The sequence below is a fragment of the Pteropus vampyrus genome, unplaced genomic scaffold (genome assembly GCF_000151845.1).
Source record: "Pteropus vampyrus isolate Shadow unplaced genomic scaffold, Pvam_2.0 Scaffold339, whole genome shotgun sequence".
NCBI classification, from domain to species: Eukaryota; Metazoa; Chordata; class Mammalia; order Chiroptera; family Pteropodidae; genus Pteropus; species Pteropus vampyrus.
The window spans coordinates 415,349-434,139 of NW_011889120.1; the positions used below are offsets into that span (position 1 = coordinate 415,349).

An 18,791-nucleotide genomic window follows, 5' to 3' on the forward strand; every position below is an offset into this window, starting at 1 on the left:
TGTGAATGTGAGTTTTGGATAAGAATAACACCTGATACTAAGTAGGGTTTTGCTAAGAGAGTCACCTATGGTTTATTCACTCCAAGCATTAACTTTATCTTATTATCGCTATTATCACTGCCCTCTAGCCACACACCCCCAGGAACACACCTGGAATGGAACAAGCAGGTTTTCTTCTCTTCGCAGGGAAGGAGAACCTTGGGGCAGTGTGGGGTATCGCAGCAAGAGGGTGTCAGAAAGGACCATACACAGGACTGGGCCTGTGTCAGGTGTTTTGGGGGAGCGTTTAAGGAAGCCAGCTGTTGCTCTGGACTGGATGCTATCAGGGGTAATCCTATAATTGGGCATCTTAAAATATGTTATCTAGAAGCAGGGAAGATTAGACAGAGGTTGTGATGGGTAAAGAAGCAGTAATCACTCATTAGCCAGGATTGGGGGATGTTTGGTGATGTCTGTGATTTAGACAAGGTTCATGCTGTGTCCGTGTTCAGACATGATTACAGAGTGGTCTTGTTTTCGTCTTGTCCCATCCCGATCAGAGTGGCCTTGTCTGATCCTGGTGTTCCGGGAAATTGCTTATGTTCAACAGGAAAAGTGCCTGGCCAGCTCCTGGATAGCCTCGGCAGCTTTTCTATCTCAGGCCTCCCTTTCGGCCAAAAGCAGATGAGGTCGGTCCAGAGGACGTTAATCCGTAATATCCACAGTTTTGGCACTGCCAAGATTTTATTGATTAGGAGGTTGCTTCCAGAATTGCAGGCTGTAGTTGGGTAAGTCTATCCTGCTTTTTTGTTGCAGGATTCTGGCAAGTCCCCAAAACTGTAATACGAGCAGTTCCCACAAAGTTATTATTCATCCCTGGCCTTAAAGCCAGGAGCCTAGATTATAAAACCCAGGCAATGATAACATGTTCCAGAATCCAAACTCATAGCCCAGTTAGAGATGTTTAAAGAGGCCTCAAGCCCTTGGTTCCTGCACGTGTCCTACCTTTAATAATTTTTCCAGGATTCTGTCATGGGTAGGTGATGCAAGCATTGAGAACGTTCTTTCAATAACTCCTAAAACTACCCCAACAATGTAGGTTCCACGTTCTGCTAACATCATGAAGCATTTCTGTTAAACTTCACTTTTGTTATGGCTATCTGATTCTTTCATGGCAAAGCAGCTCAAGGATTTTCATCTGCATATATTTTGTACCTTACAGAGAAGCAAGGTGAGGCATTAGCACCTGCTGCTGCTTCCTGCACAGCAGGACACAAGCTGCTGAGCAGGAGTGGTTACTTAATTTGCAGGTCCAAGGCAAAACAAAGACACAGGGCTCCTAGTTCAAAAACTATTAAGAATTTCAAGACAGAGCAGAGCATTAAACCAAGTGCAGGGCTCTTCTGAGCACTTGACACTATGCCACTGCACGGGTTACATGCCCCAGAGGCACACCTGGGACCTATGAAGGCCCACTGTCCCTGCAGTGTGGCCAAGGAAGACATCTTGCGTTCCCAGTTCCCAGTGACGTGACTCCAGAGGAATGGCAAGAGCTGGAGGCTATCCCAGGAATAAAGCAGGAGCTGCAGTCTGAAGTATAGAGACTGGAGGCTGAGATAGCAGAGTAACTAAGGAAATTAAGAACCTGGGAACCACACAAGAAAAACATGCACAGCAGCAAAGAGGTGGCTGTGGGTAGGAAAAAAATAATGCAGGTACTAAAAAGGAGATCGAGTTCTCAACAGGACAGGTTTGTTGAAGAACGCTTGTGAAGACAAAGCCTAGTTCTTGTAGAAAGGTGAAGGACTCAGCAAAACAGCTCTAGGGGCTGCCTGTGGGAGAGATGAATTTCATATTTAGGTTCTTCCGTTTTTGTGGAGGTGCATGAGTTCAGCGATCTAAACTTTGTCCAGCCAGTGCAGCAATTCCTGTGGGAGCTTCTGAATGCGGAGAGAGGCACAAAAGACTGATGGGATGATGAGGCAGTTGCCTAGTGATATTGTCATTGTAATAAAGGAGGGCGTTAATGCACAAATACTGAATGTTCCTTTGCCACATCTTGTTGACTACCAGCCATAACCTCAAAGTCAAAGACAAGCGCAAAGCGGGAAGATTGACTGCCACGAAGAGGCATCGGTGATGGAGGAGCAGTTATAGATTCTGTAATTTCTCAAATCAACATTAACGTTAACCCTCACTCGCTTCTCCCCCATTCCAATTTTCCTTGAAATGTAGGTAACTTAAATGCCCACGAGGTTTCTATTCGGTCCTGAAATGCAAAGACGACCCTGGCCAGTAATAATGGTGATAATAATTCTAATGAGTTTAACAGTAGCATTTGCAGAGTTAAGAAAAAGGCGGCAGTACAGCACTTTTAGACTACAGGATGGATCCTAGCATTTTATTTTTTTGACTTGGCCAGGAAATAAGAGGGGCCTTGGCTTGGGGGGTTGGTGTGGAGGGAAGTACAGGGGATGGACCCCCCGGAAGTCGTACTGCGCTGTTTAAACCTAAGGTGACCTAACGGATGGCGGGAGCGCCCGCCCGATCCTGGGCGCGGGGCGCGGCCATTGGTGACGCACGCCAGGGAGCACGGCGCCCACGTTTCCACCATTGCATTAGCGAGGCCTCACCCCCCCCTACGCTCTAAGTTCGGGGCTGCGGGCATCCGCGCTTCCTCCCTCCCGGAGGCGGGCCCGACCCCGCCCCTGCGCCCCGGGTGGCTCCCGGCGGTCCCTCCCACCTCCTATCCTCGGCCTCCCCGGCGCGGCGCAGTCCCCTCTGGCCGGAGCCTGACCCGCGTGCGGTCCTCCAGTCTTCCCGTGGCCGGCTCCCCCAGGCATGGCCCAGGGCCTCTCCTCACTATGGCAGCAGCACGGCACAGCACACTCGACTTCATGCTCGGCGCCAAAGGTGAGGGCGCGCGGCCGCCACCTGCCCGGCCTCCCCTGCCGCCCAGAGGGCTGGGGACGGCGGGGGACGGGCGGGGCGCGCGCCGCGGGGCGAACAATGCGCGCTGCGGGACCGCGTGCACCGGCGGCCCGGCGGAGGCCGCGCTCCAGTTTGCGCCGCGCTCCGTTCCGGCCGCACTGCGGAGCCTGGAGGGGCCCTGCCGGGCCCCCTCTCGGCCGAACCGCCCCTCGGGGCTCAGGTCACCCACCCGCGCCCCACGCGGTCTTCGCTCCCTTCGTCAGAGTCCCCTTTGCGCCGCTGGGCGCGGGAAGACTCCCCCCCACCACGTCCACGGACCCCCTCCCATGGGGCGGGTGTGCAGGGGCGGCGGCGGAGCAAGGCGTGGATCGCGCGTGGCCGCCCGCGTGACCTTTCCCTTTTTCCGAGGCGGGTAAATCCCCGCCCCGGGAACGGGGGCTCCCCTCACGGAGCTCGGGCTGGGGAAGGACCGCGCGGTGTTTGCAGAATTCTTAGGCGACTGCGTAGGAAACGGATCCCCCGGAAAGGGACGGGGGGACGGGAAAAGGAAACGATTATTATGGGGGTGGGGGATGAAGTCTGGGCGCGGGAGCGAGAACTCCCCGAATCCCGGAGGCTCGGAAGACTGAAAGGCGATGTGAACAGAAGGCTGGGGGAGTTGGAACTGTGTGCGGGAATTATCCGGGGAGGACTATTTTGCATGCTTTTCTCTGGGTGCTTACAACATGGGGTGGGGGAGAATAGGACTGCGGGTCTTTTCTGGTGGCTTTTAAACCTATGAGTGCTGCAGACTTGAGTCTGCACTTTCCGTACGTCCCGCTGGGAGCATCTCATCCATATCCTGCTTGTTCCTTGAATTGGATGCATCTGCCCTTTAAGTTACTATTTAAAACATTTACTTTGTCACTTTCTCTTCCCATTTTCCTTTTTTTTTTGAACTTATGATTACTTATTTTGTATTTTCTCAAACTAAAAGGATCTCGGAAGGCACAAGACTTAATAAAGACTGAGGATTGGAGCAAGGTTTACGCCCTGTCTTATTTGATTGGCTCTGCATGTGACTTTGGCCTTATTTTCTCAGCCTGAGTCCTCTTCCCTGTGGCAAAAAAAGGGGCGGGGGGACACACTACACACTTCATATAGTGCTTTTAATGTTAAGGGAGTTGCTGTAGAACATTGCAATGTTATTAAGTAATATCAGTGTGTTTGGGTGGTCGGAAGTGACTTGGAAAAAACAGCATTTTTTAGTTCTCAAATTTCTTAGGTGAGAATCGAGGGAAGGGTGACTGCTGAGAAGAATCAGGAGCTAAAATGGTGTTTGGGGTGTGCAGCTGGTGGGGCGTGGGATAAGTAAGGTTTTAAGCATTACCCTGCCAGCTAAAGCTGTAGTGGTTAGTGAAGGTTCTAGTTCTAGCACACTCAATTTAGAGGTGAGGGAGGGTGAGGCTTGAGGAAAGAATAGTGGTTCAAGGTCACCTAGCTGCTGAGAGGTGAGTGTAGGAAAGTAACCCTGGTGGTAAGCACCTGTGAACACTCAACTATACTTGTCCTGAGTTTCTAAGGAGGGTAGTCTCTGGATGAGGCCAGAAGATTCTGGCACTTTTCTCAGTCTGAATGTCCTTGCCTGGAGTCTTTAACAGCTTTCAGCTTAATTCAGGTGTTCCCTATTGAAATGATGGAACACATGGGCCTACTTCTCGTTCCCTTGTAAAAGTGAGGGAAACCTTCACATAACAGAAGAAAAAGCAGGAGAATTTGAACTCTTTGGGCTGGCTGATGCTGGCCACAGAGAGACAGAACCATGGACGTCCAGTTTGGAAGCCAGCAGGAGAAACTGGCAGGTTCAGTTCAGAGTCAGCAAGGTATTGAAGTGGCATCTAAATAATTCAGTTGTGCAAAGAGAAACTGAAGAAGATTGAGAATTCCCAGCCAGTTATTCTTATATCCCAGCCCGTTATTTTTAAAAATGAAAAAGTTTTGATGGCAAGATAAAGAACATTTTAGAAAGAAATCCTACTAAGGAGTAGGATGTGTATGTATGTATGCATCTATGTTAGCTCTTGAGTCCCTATTAAAGTGTTTTGGGAGTAAGAGAAGTCTGATTATTACTGTATTCCCCCCATCATTTGATTTGGGGGAAGGCATGTCACCCTCACTTGTCAGTAGGCATCCACGCTTGTAAGATAAGGGGACCCGGTTAGACTAGGCTCTTCTAAGTTCTTTTGGTTTTCAGTAAGGGGCACTTGGTGAGAAATCTACCACCTGTGAGGTCTCCAGAAACATTTATTTTAATAATAATGAGTCAAAAAAGCATTACTCTTGGCATGTGAGTATTGGATGTGACTCAAGGGTGAGTCAAATGCCTGTGGAGCCTGGATTCATGTACTTCTTCTCATTTTTCAGTAAACCTTCCTAATGCAGCTCTATGATGTGATTTTAATGGAATTAAACTTAAAACAGTTATGTTATTATACTGTAATTCCATATAACTAGTTACTCATGCAAGCCAACTAGTACCCAGCAGCTACTGGGCCACTAAGGGCAATTCTAAGTTGGGCCCAGTGGTGCCTCTGTAGTGTACTGGCTGATAAGATAACCCTGGGGATTTAAATTTTTGCTTAAAAAAACAAAATCTGTGGTCATCTTGTAAGTGAAGCATTGGACTCAGGATCCTTGCGTCTAGAAAACATTTCGTGATTTCTCAGCTGGAGGCTAACAAGAATAAACATGTCCTGTGTTTGTAGAGTTTAAGCATCTCTGGGCTGGTGGAGGACATATTTCTAGTCGTATATGCTAGGCAGTGAGCGTGCTGGGTATACAGAGGTGAGTGAGGTACACGTGGTCTCTGCCTTCCTGTTAGAGTATAGTCTCTGGTTGGCCAGGTAGCCCTGAAAAAGTCTAGCAATCTCCTTTTGATGTCCATTTCTTCCCCTGTGCTGGGAATATCTTTGAAGGCAGACCTCCAGGGTCTGTGTCCTGGACACAGTGCTGGTACAGCATGAATGTTTGATAAGTGCTGGTTAAATGGATCCAGTTGATATTATGGTAAAGGTGGGATCCTAATTCAGGTCCACTAGGGGAAAACGAGGCATGTATTCACCTTTAGAATTAGGAGAATGGGTCCTGCGTGGGGAAACTGGCTGATACTGTTAAGTCCATCTTTTGAACCACCGATCTCTATTTTATATAGTAGAGAAACAGTGTAAAATTCACGAATTAGTTTCAACAACAAAAATCTTGTTTAGGAATTCTGGGCTTAGCGGAAAGGTTTAGGATATGGTTCTTACATTCTTTTGTGCCTTTGACCCTCATCAGGGAATCCTGTGGAGCTCTTAGAATAAGAATTTAAAATGCATAAAGTAACCCAATTATTTAAACTGCAATTTTCAAATTAAAAATCAAATACGAGCCATACATAGTAATATGTGCTTTAGTAACATTAAATAACATGATCTAGCAGCAGGCCTAATGACTTCATAATTTCGAAGTAGAGCCGAGAAAATCAGTATTTCGGCTGTGATGTGATAAGAAAAAGCTACGATTTTATTGGCGACAATGGCCAGGTATAGCTGATGATGTGGTTTTACAAGCATACTTGAAGAAAATGCTTTATTTCAATTAGTAAAAATAAGGATCTATGTTTTTTTTTTCCCCATCCAGGTTCCTAGACTCCCCGAATTGTATCCACTGGCCCCTGGGGAGCCCATGGACCCCAGGCTCTGACCCCCTAGGAGCTGGAGAGAGAACCGGGACTGCCATTTCTGTATATTGTTTTTTAGGAGGAGTAAGTTTCCACAGGCGGCCAAGAACCCTAAGCACGTGTACCTGGTTGTTCTTTAAAACAATGCTTTGAAAATGTAAAAAAAAAAAGGGGGGGGAGGAGGACCGTGTTTGTTAAATGCCTCCTGGGCTAGGCATTGCCCTAAGCACATTACAGTTATTTTACATAATCCGGAAGGTAGGTCCTGTTATCCCCATTTTAAAAGTGACTAAATAGGCCCATTGAAGTTTTTCACCTCGTAAATAGGCTTGGTATCCAGGATTCAAACACCTGTCTATTTGATCACAAGGCCGTTGTTAATTCAACTGCGAAGCCTGAAGCCTCTCAGTTTATGGGCAGTGAATCTCAGTGTCCCTGTATTCCTCCCGCCCCCAGGAAATTTGGTAATATCTGGAGACATTTTTGGTTGTCACAGCTGGGGATGCCACTGGCATCTAGTAGGCCAGAGTTGCTGCTTAACATCCTGCAGTGCACAGGACAAGCCCCCACAGCATTGGGAGCCAGAATGTCAAGAGTGCTAGGGTAAAGAAACCCCAACGTAAGTTCTAATTAGGTGGTGGTAGTAAATGAGATGATAAATAATCAGCAAAATTGTCCAGGTCTTATTTGGAAGTCTCCAATAGGCACAAATCAATAGGCATGGAGGGAGGATGGCTTCCACCCAGGTTTGCACTGTGGTTGGTTAGGAGCAGATGGCTTGGCTAGCATTCCCAAGCCAGCTGAGCCTGTGGCTTCAGGTGACCCTCCCCAATTTCCTGAACCTATGGCCCATCCTCCAGGCTCCCACTGTTTGGTTCAGTTGTTGAGCTGCCTTTGTGTGTTTGAAATAGCATTAACTATACGCTTACAACCTAAACAATCCAGTTTTAATTGCATCTAGTGTTTTTGCTGTTCAAAAGTAGAAGCTTTCCCTTTAGCCTCTCAGCATTATTATCCTTTGTCCACCATGGTGATAAACAACTCACACCCCCACTTTAACAATGGAGCCTGGGAGTTGCTGATGACTGGGAGTGGGAAAATGCCACTTGGGCCCCATTATAGAGGGACTGAATCACAGTCTGGGAGGGGAGAGTTCCCAGAATTTGCATTTTTTAGCAGTCTTTTCCCAGTAATTCTAATGCTGATTAAGTATGCCAACCACTATAATAGGGTCCTGCTTTAAAAAAAAAAAAAAAAAAAACCTTGTATCAGAAGCCTTTGGGGCACCTTCCCACCACAGCCCTCCCTAATCTGCAAGTCATTAAGCTCCTATACACTTTCAAATTCCTTGCTCACCTTTTTCCTGGCTACAGTTCTTGGCCACAATCTCTATTTGTCTCCATTTTGGGGAAGGGCTCCATCTTCAGGAACTCAAGAGATCTTGTTCCCTTTTCGATTTTTAAAACCCTCCTGTGGGTTCTAATTGTGCCTTCTGGATGAAGTTGAACTCCTTATCAGCATTTACAAAGTCCATTTCTACCTGGTTCTAATCCCTCAACATACACTTGAGCGTCTCACACTACTTGTGCTTCCAAGTGGCCTTGGAGGCATATGGACTCAATGGAACAGCCTTGAGGAAGGCATTTGACCTTTAGGTATTCTATGATACCTTTATTGTGTTTGAAAATGGCTTATGGACTGCTTGAAGGAGGTCTTCATTGGAGTCTGCCTTCATTTGGCTTTTGCTTTGTTAGGCTTTTTTTAAAACTCCCATTCCCCCAACTCTGCAGTATTTTTTTTAATTGCACTGATCTCACTCTATTTGACTCCGGGTTGAATAATTGCACATTACCATACCCACTTCTTTAAACCTACAGAGGTCGCATGTGGTAACATTAGTTTGTTCGTGTTCTTACTTGGTAATTCTCCATTGTTTTACATACTTTAGAAGGGATGACAGCTGTTTAAGAAATTGACTCCATAATGCAGGCATTCGGGAATGATCTCCACCCCAACTATGAAGAGTTACTTTTTCAAGTAATCTGAAGCCTTGCATGTGATGTTTCTGAAGGAGAGTTAACCAACAGATAGACAATTCATCCTGTGTGTGTGTGTGTGTGTGTGTTTTCCGAGGAAGGAAAGCCAGTTTTGTTTTGCAGTAGGGGAGTTAGCTATTTGGAATCTTCTTTGCACCCCCTTAATTGTACAATGCAATTGACCGTGTTTGAATTGGCCCTCACAGGCCTTTGCTACCTTTTTAGGAGGTAGACTGAAGTCTCTCAACAGCTTTGAAAAGTCAGAGCTTTTGCTGCTGGAATTGGTACCTGAGTAAGACTTTACGATTTGAATTGAGACCACCATGGTTATACTAATTTGATACGTAAGGATTAATTAGAAAGTTACTGGACTGTGGTTGGTGTCTGTTTAAATATATATTCAATAAAGCTATTATTGAGTTTAGTTTTTGGAGTCAGGATATTCCGGGCATTTTAATCCACCATTTCACTGCAGTTGTAACCTAAGCCTGCTGGTGTGCACTATGGCTCCAACCACCATTTCATGGTAGTTTAATTACAGGGTCAGTTCTTTTGAGAAGCTGGGAAACCTCCTCAATTGAATCTGCAAACCAAGTATGTAAACCATTGCACAACTGTTCTTTTAAACCCTTATAACTAGGCACTTTTCCAGACCCCAAGAAGAAAAACTCTGGGGCCCTAAGTTGTGGTGGGCCTGGATTTCATTGAACTGATACTTTCATTTGTGTTCTGGAAGGAGCCACTGAGCTAGTACATACTTGTGATCAAAATCATTTATGTGCTAAGCCACAGGCTCAAAAGGAGCCGGTGAAAGCTAGCAGCAGGTAACATGTTCTAGATTCCTGAGCTGACTTAATCCTCTGGGTAGTTTCACATGCACTTTAATTTCTCCCTTTGCATGAAGGTGCTAATCGTACCAAAATCCCACACACTGTGTTGTGGGGTGGGATGTCCAATAAAATGTTTGGAAGAGCATCAAATGATACACAGAATACTTAGCACTAATTGCAATAGAGCTGAGTACTTTGAAATTGTGCCAGAGGATAAAGATGCTCAGTTATAAAGAGGTGTGAATTTAATGTACTGAAAGATAAGGAGAGTTCTGCTGGCAAAGGAAGAGGCAGAAAATAATGGGTTGGCATGTGATTTGAAGGTTGGTCTACTTTATATAAAGGAACTCTTGAGTTACTAAAGGAAAATTTTTAAAATGCACTGTGTATTTTAAAATAACACTTCCATTGATTTGTGTTGCATGATTACATTTTCCCGAGAATGAAAATTTCCCCAGGGAGAACGCTTATATTTCACCAAATTTTTGCTTTTGAAGGACTACAGATCATAGTGGTCAAACAAGATTGAGATATGCTAAGGGGCATTCTGAATTTCTAGAGGTGAATGTAGAATGTATCTCAAACTCGGTTTAACATGGAACACTTATTTTTCAGGACTGGTGCTGTGGAGCACACTTTGGGAAACAGTAATGGTGTAGGTTTTAGAAATGATTTAACACTGAATCTTCAAACTGCATAGCTGCAGTTGAGAGGCCCAGTTGGTTTGGGGGTTTTGAAGAAGAGGGTCATGAGCTTGTTTGTCCAAGTGTTTGCTGTTTCTAAGTGGAGTTTGTCTAGGTTGGAGAGAGAGAAAAAAGAGCTTGCCATTAACTGATTCCTTTTGGTATGAGGTAAGAATATGATTATGACTTTTAAAACAGCACTTCGTGAATGCTGATGGTTAACGGAATTCCTGTGTGTATTTTTTTTTTCTTTGCATAAAGGATCTGGCTATTTACTTGAAACTGCAGAAGCTGTTTAAGTAATGATTTATGCATTTGTCTTACATATTTTTTTTTTTGCTTTAAAAGCTATTTGCTCATTTTGGCGTGGGGAAATATAAAGAAAGGAGGAAAGGAACCTTGATCTGTAATCCTATCACAAGTAGATAACCACCATTGATGTTTTTGGTGTATGGGACAAAGGCTTATTCTTGTCCTGTACGTAACTGAGGAAGGGCAACACAGGGACGATTAAAAGCACTGGGTTTTGGAGTCCAGTTGCTTGAGTTCTCTTTGCCTGTTTTTTTGTACATTTTTATTTTGAATGGGTGTCGAATTTGTAAAATACTTTTCTTGCATCAATATCATGTGATTTTTATTTTGCATTAATATGGTGCATTACATCGATTTTTTTTTAAAAAAAAAATATTGAGCCAGGCTTGCATACCTAGAATAAATCCTGCTTGGTCATGATATATAATTTTTATAATTGCTGAATTCTTGTTAAGGATTTTAAGGATTTGCCAAGGATTTGTTAAGGATTTTTGTGTTTATATTCATGAGGAATATTGGTCTGGTCTGTAGGTTTTTTTCCAGACCTTTTTGGCTTTGTGTTAGGATAACGGTTTCATAAAATGAATTGGGAGGAGTTCTCTCCTTCTCTATTTTCTGGAAGAGATTATGTAGAATTGGTGTTAATTTTTTAAATATTTGGTAGAATTCTCCAGTGAAACCATCTGGGTCTCCAGATTTTCCCTTTTTTTTGTTTTGTTTTGTTTTGTTTTTTAGTTTTAAAATTACAGATTCAATTTCCTTAATATTTATAGGGCTATTTAGATTATCTCTTTCATATTGATGAGTTGGGATAGTTTGTGTTTTTTGAAGAATTGGCCCATTTCCTTTGTAAGTTGTCAAATTTGTGTAGAGTTGTTTGTAGGATTCTCTCATCCTTTTGGTGTCTGTAAAGGTCTGTAATGATATCTCTTGTTTTATTCCTATTATTGGTAATCTGTGTCTTCTCTCTTTTTTTTGTCAGCCTTGTTAGAGTTTGTCAATTGATTTTTTTCAAAGAAACAGCATTTTCCTTAATTGATTTTTCTCTATAGTTTTACTGTTTTCAGTTTCACTGATTTATCCTTATTTCTTTCCTATGTTTGCTTTGAGTTTACTTTTTCTAGGTTCTTGAAGAGACAGCATAGATTAGTGATTTGAGACTTCATTCTCATTCTCTAGTGTGAGGGTTCTTTTAGCTGTTAATGTCACTTCCATGTATTCCTAAAAAAATCAGGGATCCTAATTATATAGGTTATTATCTATCCCCCCCCCCACATTTAATAAGTTGCTAACTTAAATGTATGAAATATTCCTCACATTATTTTAGTCTCAAATTCTAAGAACATCAGTTTTGGAAATTTAGGTTGTAGAATTACAGCTGAGTGTCCCCGTTGGTTAGGTTAGGAATTTAGAGCTAAAAAACCCTGAGACCAAGGGTCAAACTGAGGCAGGCCCTTGAACTAAATTCTGCTCTCTGGCCTCTTATAGTATGGCCCTCCAGCTAAGAATGATTTTTGCACTTTTAAAGGGTGGCAAAACACGCCATCTGAGACAGAGACCTGATTTGGCCTAAAAAGCCTGAACTCTTTCTTATGTGGCCCTTTGTGAAACAAGTTTGCCCACCCCTGCCTTTAGACTAAGTCCAGTGGCTGACTTCAGAGCCATCTGGAAAAATGTATAAGTATAGATTCCCAGGCTTCCCACATGGGCTTTTTCTCATCTGGAATTCGTCATTACACCCCTCCCAGTGTCAGGGCAGTTTTGACTTGTGTCCTTTGTCTTTCATCTCTGTCCTATTCGGCAGTCACACTTAGTTTTCCAGCACTTCCTAGGTGCTGAGTAGTCTCTGGGGGTGAGGAGAGGTTGTTCATTCCAAATGGGGCAGACCTGCATGTCTTCTCCCAGTCTGCCCTGGCCAAGGCCAGAGGAAGGGAAGATGGCGTGGCCACCTCGGGGTCAGTTCTAATATAAAGGTGATTTTTGACATCACAAAGCCCAAACTGCTTTATCTCCGGAAATGCTATTTTATTTGTGATTCTAAGCCTGGCATAGGAGTGTGGACAGAAACCCTGGAATTATTTATAGAAACACCCAGTGATAATAGGTCTGACCTGTAAGGGAGTCTGCCCACTTAAAGGTAGTGAAGACACCTGGATAGTGCTGATACTGGTTACGTGCTCCTGGATAATAGGAGTGGCAATCCCACAGTTTCTGGTTAGGGAAAGAAGTCTTGTTCGTCTGGGTGGACCTGAAGGAAACCGTTTCTGTCTAACCTCGGGCCAGCCTGGAACCTGTTCTCATCCCACTGGTCTGTGAGATACGGGGAAGGGGCAGGTGACAGGTGGCACTCTTTTTGCATCTTAAGTGGATTGTGGGCAGCAGTTTTGAACTAAAGTTAAGAGCTGGTCATTTTTCCTGGTCCGGGTGTCTTAAGTCTTCTGTCCTCTAACCTCAAACTCTCTTAAGTCCCCTCTTGCAAGCTGGCTTGTCCCCTTTATGATGCTGCTGGGCCTGCTTTCGCCTCCTTTAACTCATCCTTGGGTTCACAGCCCCCAGAGAGGGCTCTTCATGGTCCTGACCCCACTCTGTGCCCTGTGTTGGTGGTCTTCCCTGACCTCCACAGCTCTGGCCCCAGTTTACTCCTCTCTCTTCTCCGAAAACATGTTGCATGAGTCCTCGGAGTCCTAGTTAGGATGCCTTGTGTTGCTAAAATGATTACTTCTGGGAGAGGTCAGGTGGCCTTCCTGTCCCTTGTTTTCTGTCCCTTGGTTAGCCTCCTGTGTGGAGATAGACTTAACAGGAGGAAGAAGGGATGATATCGCATGGGTGTTTGGGTTCTAAACTAAAGAGTGATTTGGTTTGTGTCTCATAAATTAGATTGTTATAAACCCGCCTTTAATTTCATAAAGAAACTGGCTCCCGGGAGACCTGGGTTGGTGTTATTTTAAAGTAGAGCGAGCCTCCTACCACCATTCCAGTAAGTGTTGGGGTGATGGAAAATGCCCCTTTACCTCTCATGCAGTGGGAAAGGAAGGCAGGGCAATCAGAGTTAGCAGCACGTTTGTAGTTTGCCAAGTGTACTGAAATGTGAGTTTTAAGAAGTAGTCATTGTGGCTGGAACTGTAAACAGTCCCATATGGTTTTCCTTAATGAATATTTCTCTGAAAAGAGCTTGGGTGTTATTTCTGTGCTGTGTTGTATGGCTGTCAATCTAACTCCAGTGGGTCTTTTTCTTCCTGTAGTTAATTTTTCCTGGTTTGGTTGCTCTTCTCTATGAACAGGAGAAACTGCTCTGAAAATAAGATCTTCAAATTGTTTGTCATTGTCCCTTTCTGTATTTTGTAGCCTCATCCCAATGCTGTAATGTTCTATGTTTTTTTGGGGGGGGGAGGGGCATATAATTGACATATAACATCGTTTTAGGTGTATAACATTCGATATTTGTATATATTGCGAAAAGATCACAGTAAGTCCAGTTAGCATACATCACCACACAGTTCTAATTTTTTCTTCTGATGAGAACTTTTAAGGTCTGCTCGCCCAGCAACTTTCAAATATACAATGCAGTATTATTAGCTGTAGTCACCATGCGGCACTTAGCTGCTGTGATTGACCTGAGGTGCTGAGATTGGCCGCAGGTGCACTCTAGTGGCAGGAAAGCCATCGCCAGGGCTGGAGACAGTGCCTACACTCAGCCACTTCAGATACTTTCTATTCGGTAATGGGGGGTGACTAGTGGGGATGGGTAGAGACAACCACCCCTTGAAGCCCCTGTAACCTGGTGCTGAGGACCTGGTTGATTGAGGGGAGAAACTGACTTCTGGAACTTTCTTTTGCTTTGATTACCTCACAGTAACTGAGAATCTAAAAGTGCAGCTTGTATGTTTATGTTTAGAGTTTTTGGGACAGCTGTATTGAAATACGACTCATATGTCATACTGTTCCTTTATTTAAAGTGTATGACTCAGTGATTTTCAGTAGTCAGCCCTCTGCATCTGCAGATTAACCAACTGCATGCACGTAGGAAATATTTGAAAAAAGTTATGTTGACTGAACGTGTACAGACTTTTTTTCTTGCCATTATTCCCTAAACAATACAGTATAACGGCTATTTATATAGCATTTGCATTGTATTAGGTATTACAAGTAACCTAGAGATAATAAATATAGGGGAGGGGAGGGTGTGTGTAGGTTATATGCAAATACTACACCATTTTATATAAGGGACTTGAGCATTCCTGGATCTCGTATCCATGGGAGGGTCCTAGAACCAACCTCCTGTGAATACCAAGGGACAATTGCATATTCAGATGTGCATCCATCAACACAATTTTAGAATATTTTCACTACCCCAGACAGAAATGTGTACCCCTAGGCATCACCCCTATTCCTCCCAGCCCCTGGCACCCACTAATTTGCTTTCTGTGTCCAGGGATTTGCCTTTTCTGGCCATGTCATATAAATGGTATTATACAATATGTGGTCCTTTGTGACAGGCTTCTTTCACTTAGCATGAAGTCTTCAAGGGTCATCTGTGTTGTTGCATGTATCAGTACTCTGTTCCTTCTATGGCTGAATAATAGTTCATGGTATTACCACGTCTTGTTTATTCATTTATAAGTTTATGGGCAATTGGGAAGTTTCCACTTTTTGATTATTATGAATCATGCTGCTCTGAACATTCTTGTTGGCTTGGGTTTTGTGTGAGATTAATCATTTTACTGCTGTTTATATATAAAGAACTGGACGTGAGACTATCAGACCAAGCTAAGAGGGGCCTGGGGAGCCACCTGCTTGACCTTCACTTCACTCCCTGGAAGTTCATTAGGCTTGTGTGTATCTGCGAAATCTCCCGATGCACAGGTCCTTTGTTAAAATTTTAAAATTAAAAGAGTCTCAGTATTTTAAATTTAAGGGTTAAGTTCTTTTGATCGTGAACTATGAAGGCCCTTTCTGTAGATATGACTTGATTTCAGTAATCTGGACTTACTGCCTGCCAGCATTTACGTTTTTAGTTACACCCGGTATACTTTGAGTTCGAAAGATGATCTCGAACCTTAGACTGTGGGGGGCAACCACTTGGGTGAGAGGGGGCCCATGAGGAATGCTGTGCTCTTTTTTGCCCTCAGGGGTATTAAGGCCATGGTGGTGGTAACTGGAACAGACTTTTTCTTAACTTGATGTAATACACATAGTGTACATTTTAGTGTACTGTTCTCTGAGTTTCAACCAATGCGTATGGTCATGTAACCACCACCACTGTCAAGATTAGGCCATCTGAGCAGATTTTAAAGCAGATACTAGAATGATTTCAAAGTGTATCGCAGTCCAGTTTCCCTTTCTTCCTCTTTTAGGTTTTTAGGAGTCTGTCAGGAAAGCCAGAAAGCTGGTTTATGTGGGAAGGGAAACTGTACAACCTAAACCTGGCTCTTAGGTGTTCTGACATGAGTGTTGGGTTTAGGGGAAGGATCCCTGTGTTTATGCTTCCTCTTGCAGGGATCTGCACACGGACCTGCTGCCAACCAGTTACCAGGCTAACCTACAAAGAGTGCAGATCTCTGTACGGCGGGGGTGGACCCTGCCCACAGGACTGCCCTCTGACCCGACTTAAAAGGGAAGTGTGGTTAGGGGAGGAAGACCAAGGGTGCGAGAATCAAGTAGAAGTAAGGGCTTGGGGCTCTGGAAACATCAGAGTCTAAAGAGTAGGAGGCTGGCTGGCAGGAGGCTGGGCTTGGGGCCTCCCCACTTGGGCTTGGTGCAGTGATGAGATAATTAACCACCTCCTGCAGCTTAAATAGCTTGAGCTGCTGTGGGAGAGACACCAGGGAGGCAAAACAATGGTGGGTGGGTGGGGGACTTGACGGTGGAATTTCCAGCCTGCATAATTAAAGATATTCTTGGCAAGAATAAAATTCATCTTCTAATCTCATAAGTCAGGGGCTGCTCGAATATGAGAGAGAGCAGGAATGCGGCTGCAAATCGCTTGTTCCAACCACTTAACTTCTCAGGGGAGACAAGTGTGGCTCTGGCCCCTGGTTCATTTTCACTTGTGTGTAGAGCATCTAACAGTTTTCCAGGGATTCTGTCCCTGGGCAGTTGGGGTGTGAGGTCTTTCTGTTCCAGAAGGCTGGGGGAACTACTCACATTTAATGGCTTCGGCTGGGATTACCAAAGTGCTGTGAGGGACAGGACAGTCATTTAAACTATATCGCCCACCTCGCCAAGTACATGTTGCTTGGTCATGTTGCATGCTCTTTACTAGACAGACGGGCATGCAGGTTGAAATTGGATAATAACTGTAAAGCGTTTTCTGGGGCATGTCATGGGTTACCTGTGGCTATAGTTAGCAAGGAGTTTGGACTTTTTTCAGACCCGTTTTGTTGAACATTTTCTATAACCTTCTGGCTACCTGAGCATAATTAGTTTGGAGGTAGTGGAGCTTGCTTTTTCCTTTTTGTGTCTGGTGCTTTAAATCAGTGGTAGCAACTGTGACTGCATGTTGGAATTGCCCAGGTACCTTTAAGGAATACTGACACTTGGGTCTCACCCCTAGATTTTCATTTAATTGGTCTAATATGTGGCATCAGAATTTTTAAAAGTCGGGTGATTATAACGTGTAACTAGAATTGAAAACCACTGGTCTAGATGTTCTTTAAAACCATGATTCTGGAAAAGAGATGCTGAGCAATCGTCTCAGCTCCGACTTCCCTTTCTGGAGTCTTCTCCAAGGACTGGGAACAGCATGGGTTACAGGGGAGCCCCCAGGTTAGGCAAATATGAAGTGAGGCAGACAGTGGGCAAAATGACATGGTCTTCGTATCCGCAGGGTTGACACAGTCAGTGCTCATGGTGGTCATCTGGTGGCAACAGCCAGCAATAACAGATCTGGCATATTTCTGGCAGGCGGGGAGAGCAGGGTAAGACCCCAGTATGGAAATGAGTAACAATTCAGATTGGGTTTATTTTGTACTGTATTTTTCTTCAGCTTGAAACCTGGCCAGAGGGCCTCCATTAGCCACTTAGTTAGTGCCCTTCTAATTGTGCTAGATAGAAAAAGGAGACAGTCTCCATGCTGGGCTTGGCCAGCAGTCAAGGACTTTGCGTGTATCAGATAAAGACACCCCGTTTCTCTGGCCCAAGGGCCAGACTTTGCTCCAGCTTAGCCCCTGGGCCGGGGTCTTCATATACTCAGCCTGGCCCTGCCTGGATTGTTTCCTTTACCAGAATGGGGGATTCGTGTCCTGTTTTGTAATGTGCCAAGAGAACGCAGTCTTGAGGCCATTTACCAGGAGTGATGACTTGTTTTATACACTTTCAAAGCAGAAAACATCTGTTCTAGCTAAGGAGGATTGAATAATTATATAGTAGCTTTTCTCCTCTTCAGGGTAAGTACTGCTGGGCTGTGTGGGGCTCGGGCGTGCTGGGCACACTTGTCTTTACCGCCCTGCCAATCATTCACTTTCACAGTGGCCTGACTCCAGCAGGATTCTGTGACAAACATAAGCTGAACAAGGTCAATTCTTTTCAACAAGTTTGAAATCAGAACTTTTTTAGGGGGCAAAATCAGTTTTAAAACCACAGTTCTGGGGATATAATGCAGGCCTTCTCTTTTTAATTTCCTGAACCCAATTTCACAATAGTGAAGCCAGCTAGGTTGTTTTCTGCCAAATGAGTTTCCAAAAGGCATAGTTTTACTGGGAATGAGCGAGACTTCAGTGAGACTGCTTATGTGTTCCCATAGGTGCCTGGTGTGGGTCCCGCTGCCTAGTCTCTCCCCAACGTGGGGCTTTATCCTGGGAGTGATCTGAGTTCATTTTGGCCTTCCAAAGGGCTCGGCCACCCAGGCACTTTCCGCCCTGCCCAGGTCCTCTGCTCTCTCTCTCTCTCGTGGCCTGCTGGGCGCTGCCTTCTCAAACGGAGGAGAACCCTTCCTTGTGGGTGAACCTGTTGGTGTTTAATGGGGGAGTTTGACCTCCCTTCGCTTTCTCAACGTCTTCCACTCACGACTGCTGGTACCAAGCAGGTCTCTGGGCCGTGGCCCACTTGTCTCCACCTACTCCTGTTTTGTGGTTTGAGGGGTACAGTCTGTTATCCAGTTTTGTTCTAAATCTTGTTGTCTGAGTTTGGCTTGTGCTATCCTAATTGCTGCGTTTGGGGATTCAGAATATTACAAAGTCATGCGTTCACCGCCATTTTTGCTAATCTATTCACTACTGTTTAAGCGAAGTTGAAAATACGAATTTCCGTGGTTGTATTAGCTTGTTAGGGCTGCTGTAACGAAGTATTACAAATGGGTGGCTTAAAATGGAAGCTTATACTC

General features: G+C 44.6%; 1 protein-coding gene across 1 annotated transcript in view; it reads left to right on the forward strand.

Annotated features, from left to right (window-relative positions):
- The first annotated feature begins 2,726 nt into the window (after positions 1-2,726).
- SMS (spermine synthase) overlaps positions 2,727-18,791 on the forward strand; it is a 42,010-nt gene continuing 25,945 nt past the window's right edge. The window contains exon 1 of the mRNA XM_011378446.2: positions 2,727-2,892. Within this exon, the coding sequence (XP_011376748.1) occupies positions 2,844-2,892 (49 nt within the window). The 5' untranslated portion in view covers positions 2,727-2,843. The remainder of the gene's footprint in view (positions 2,893-18,791) is intronic.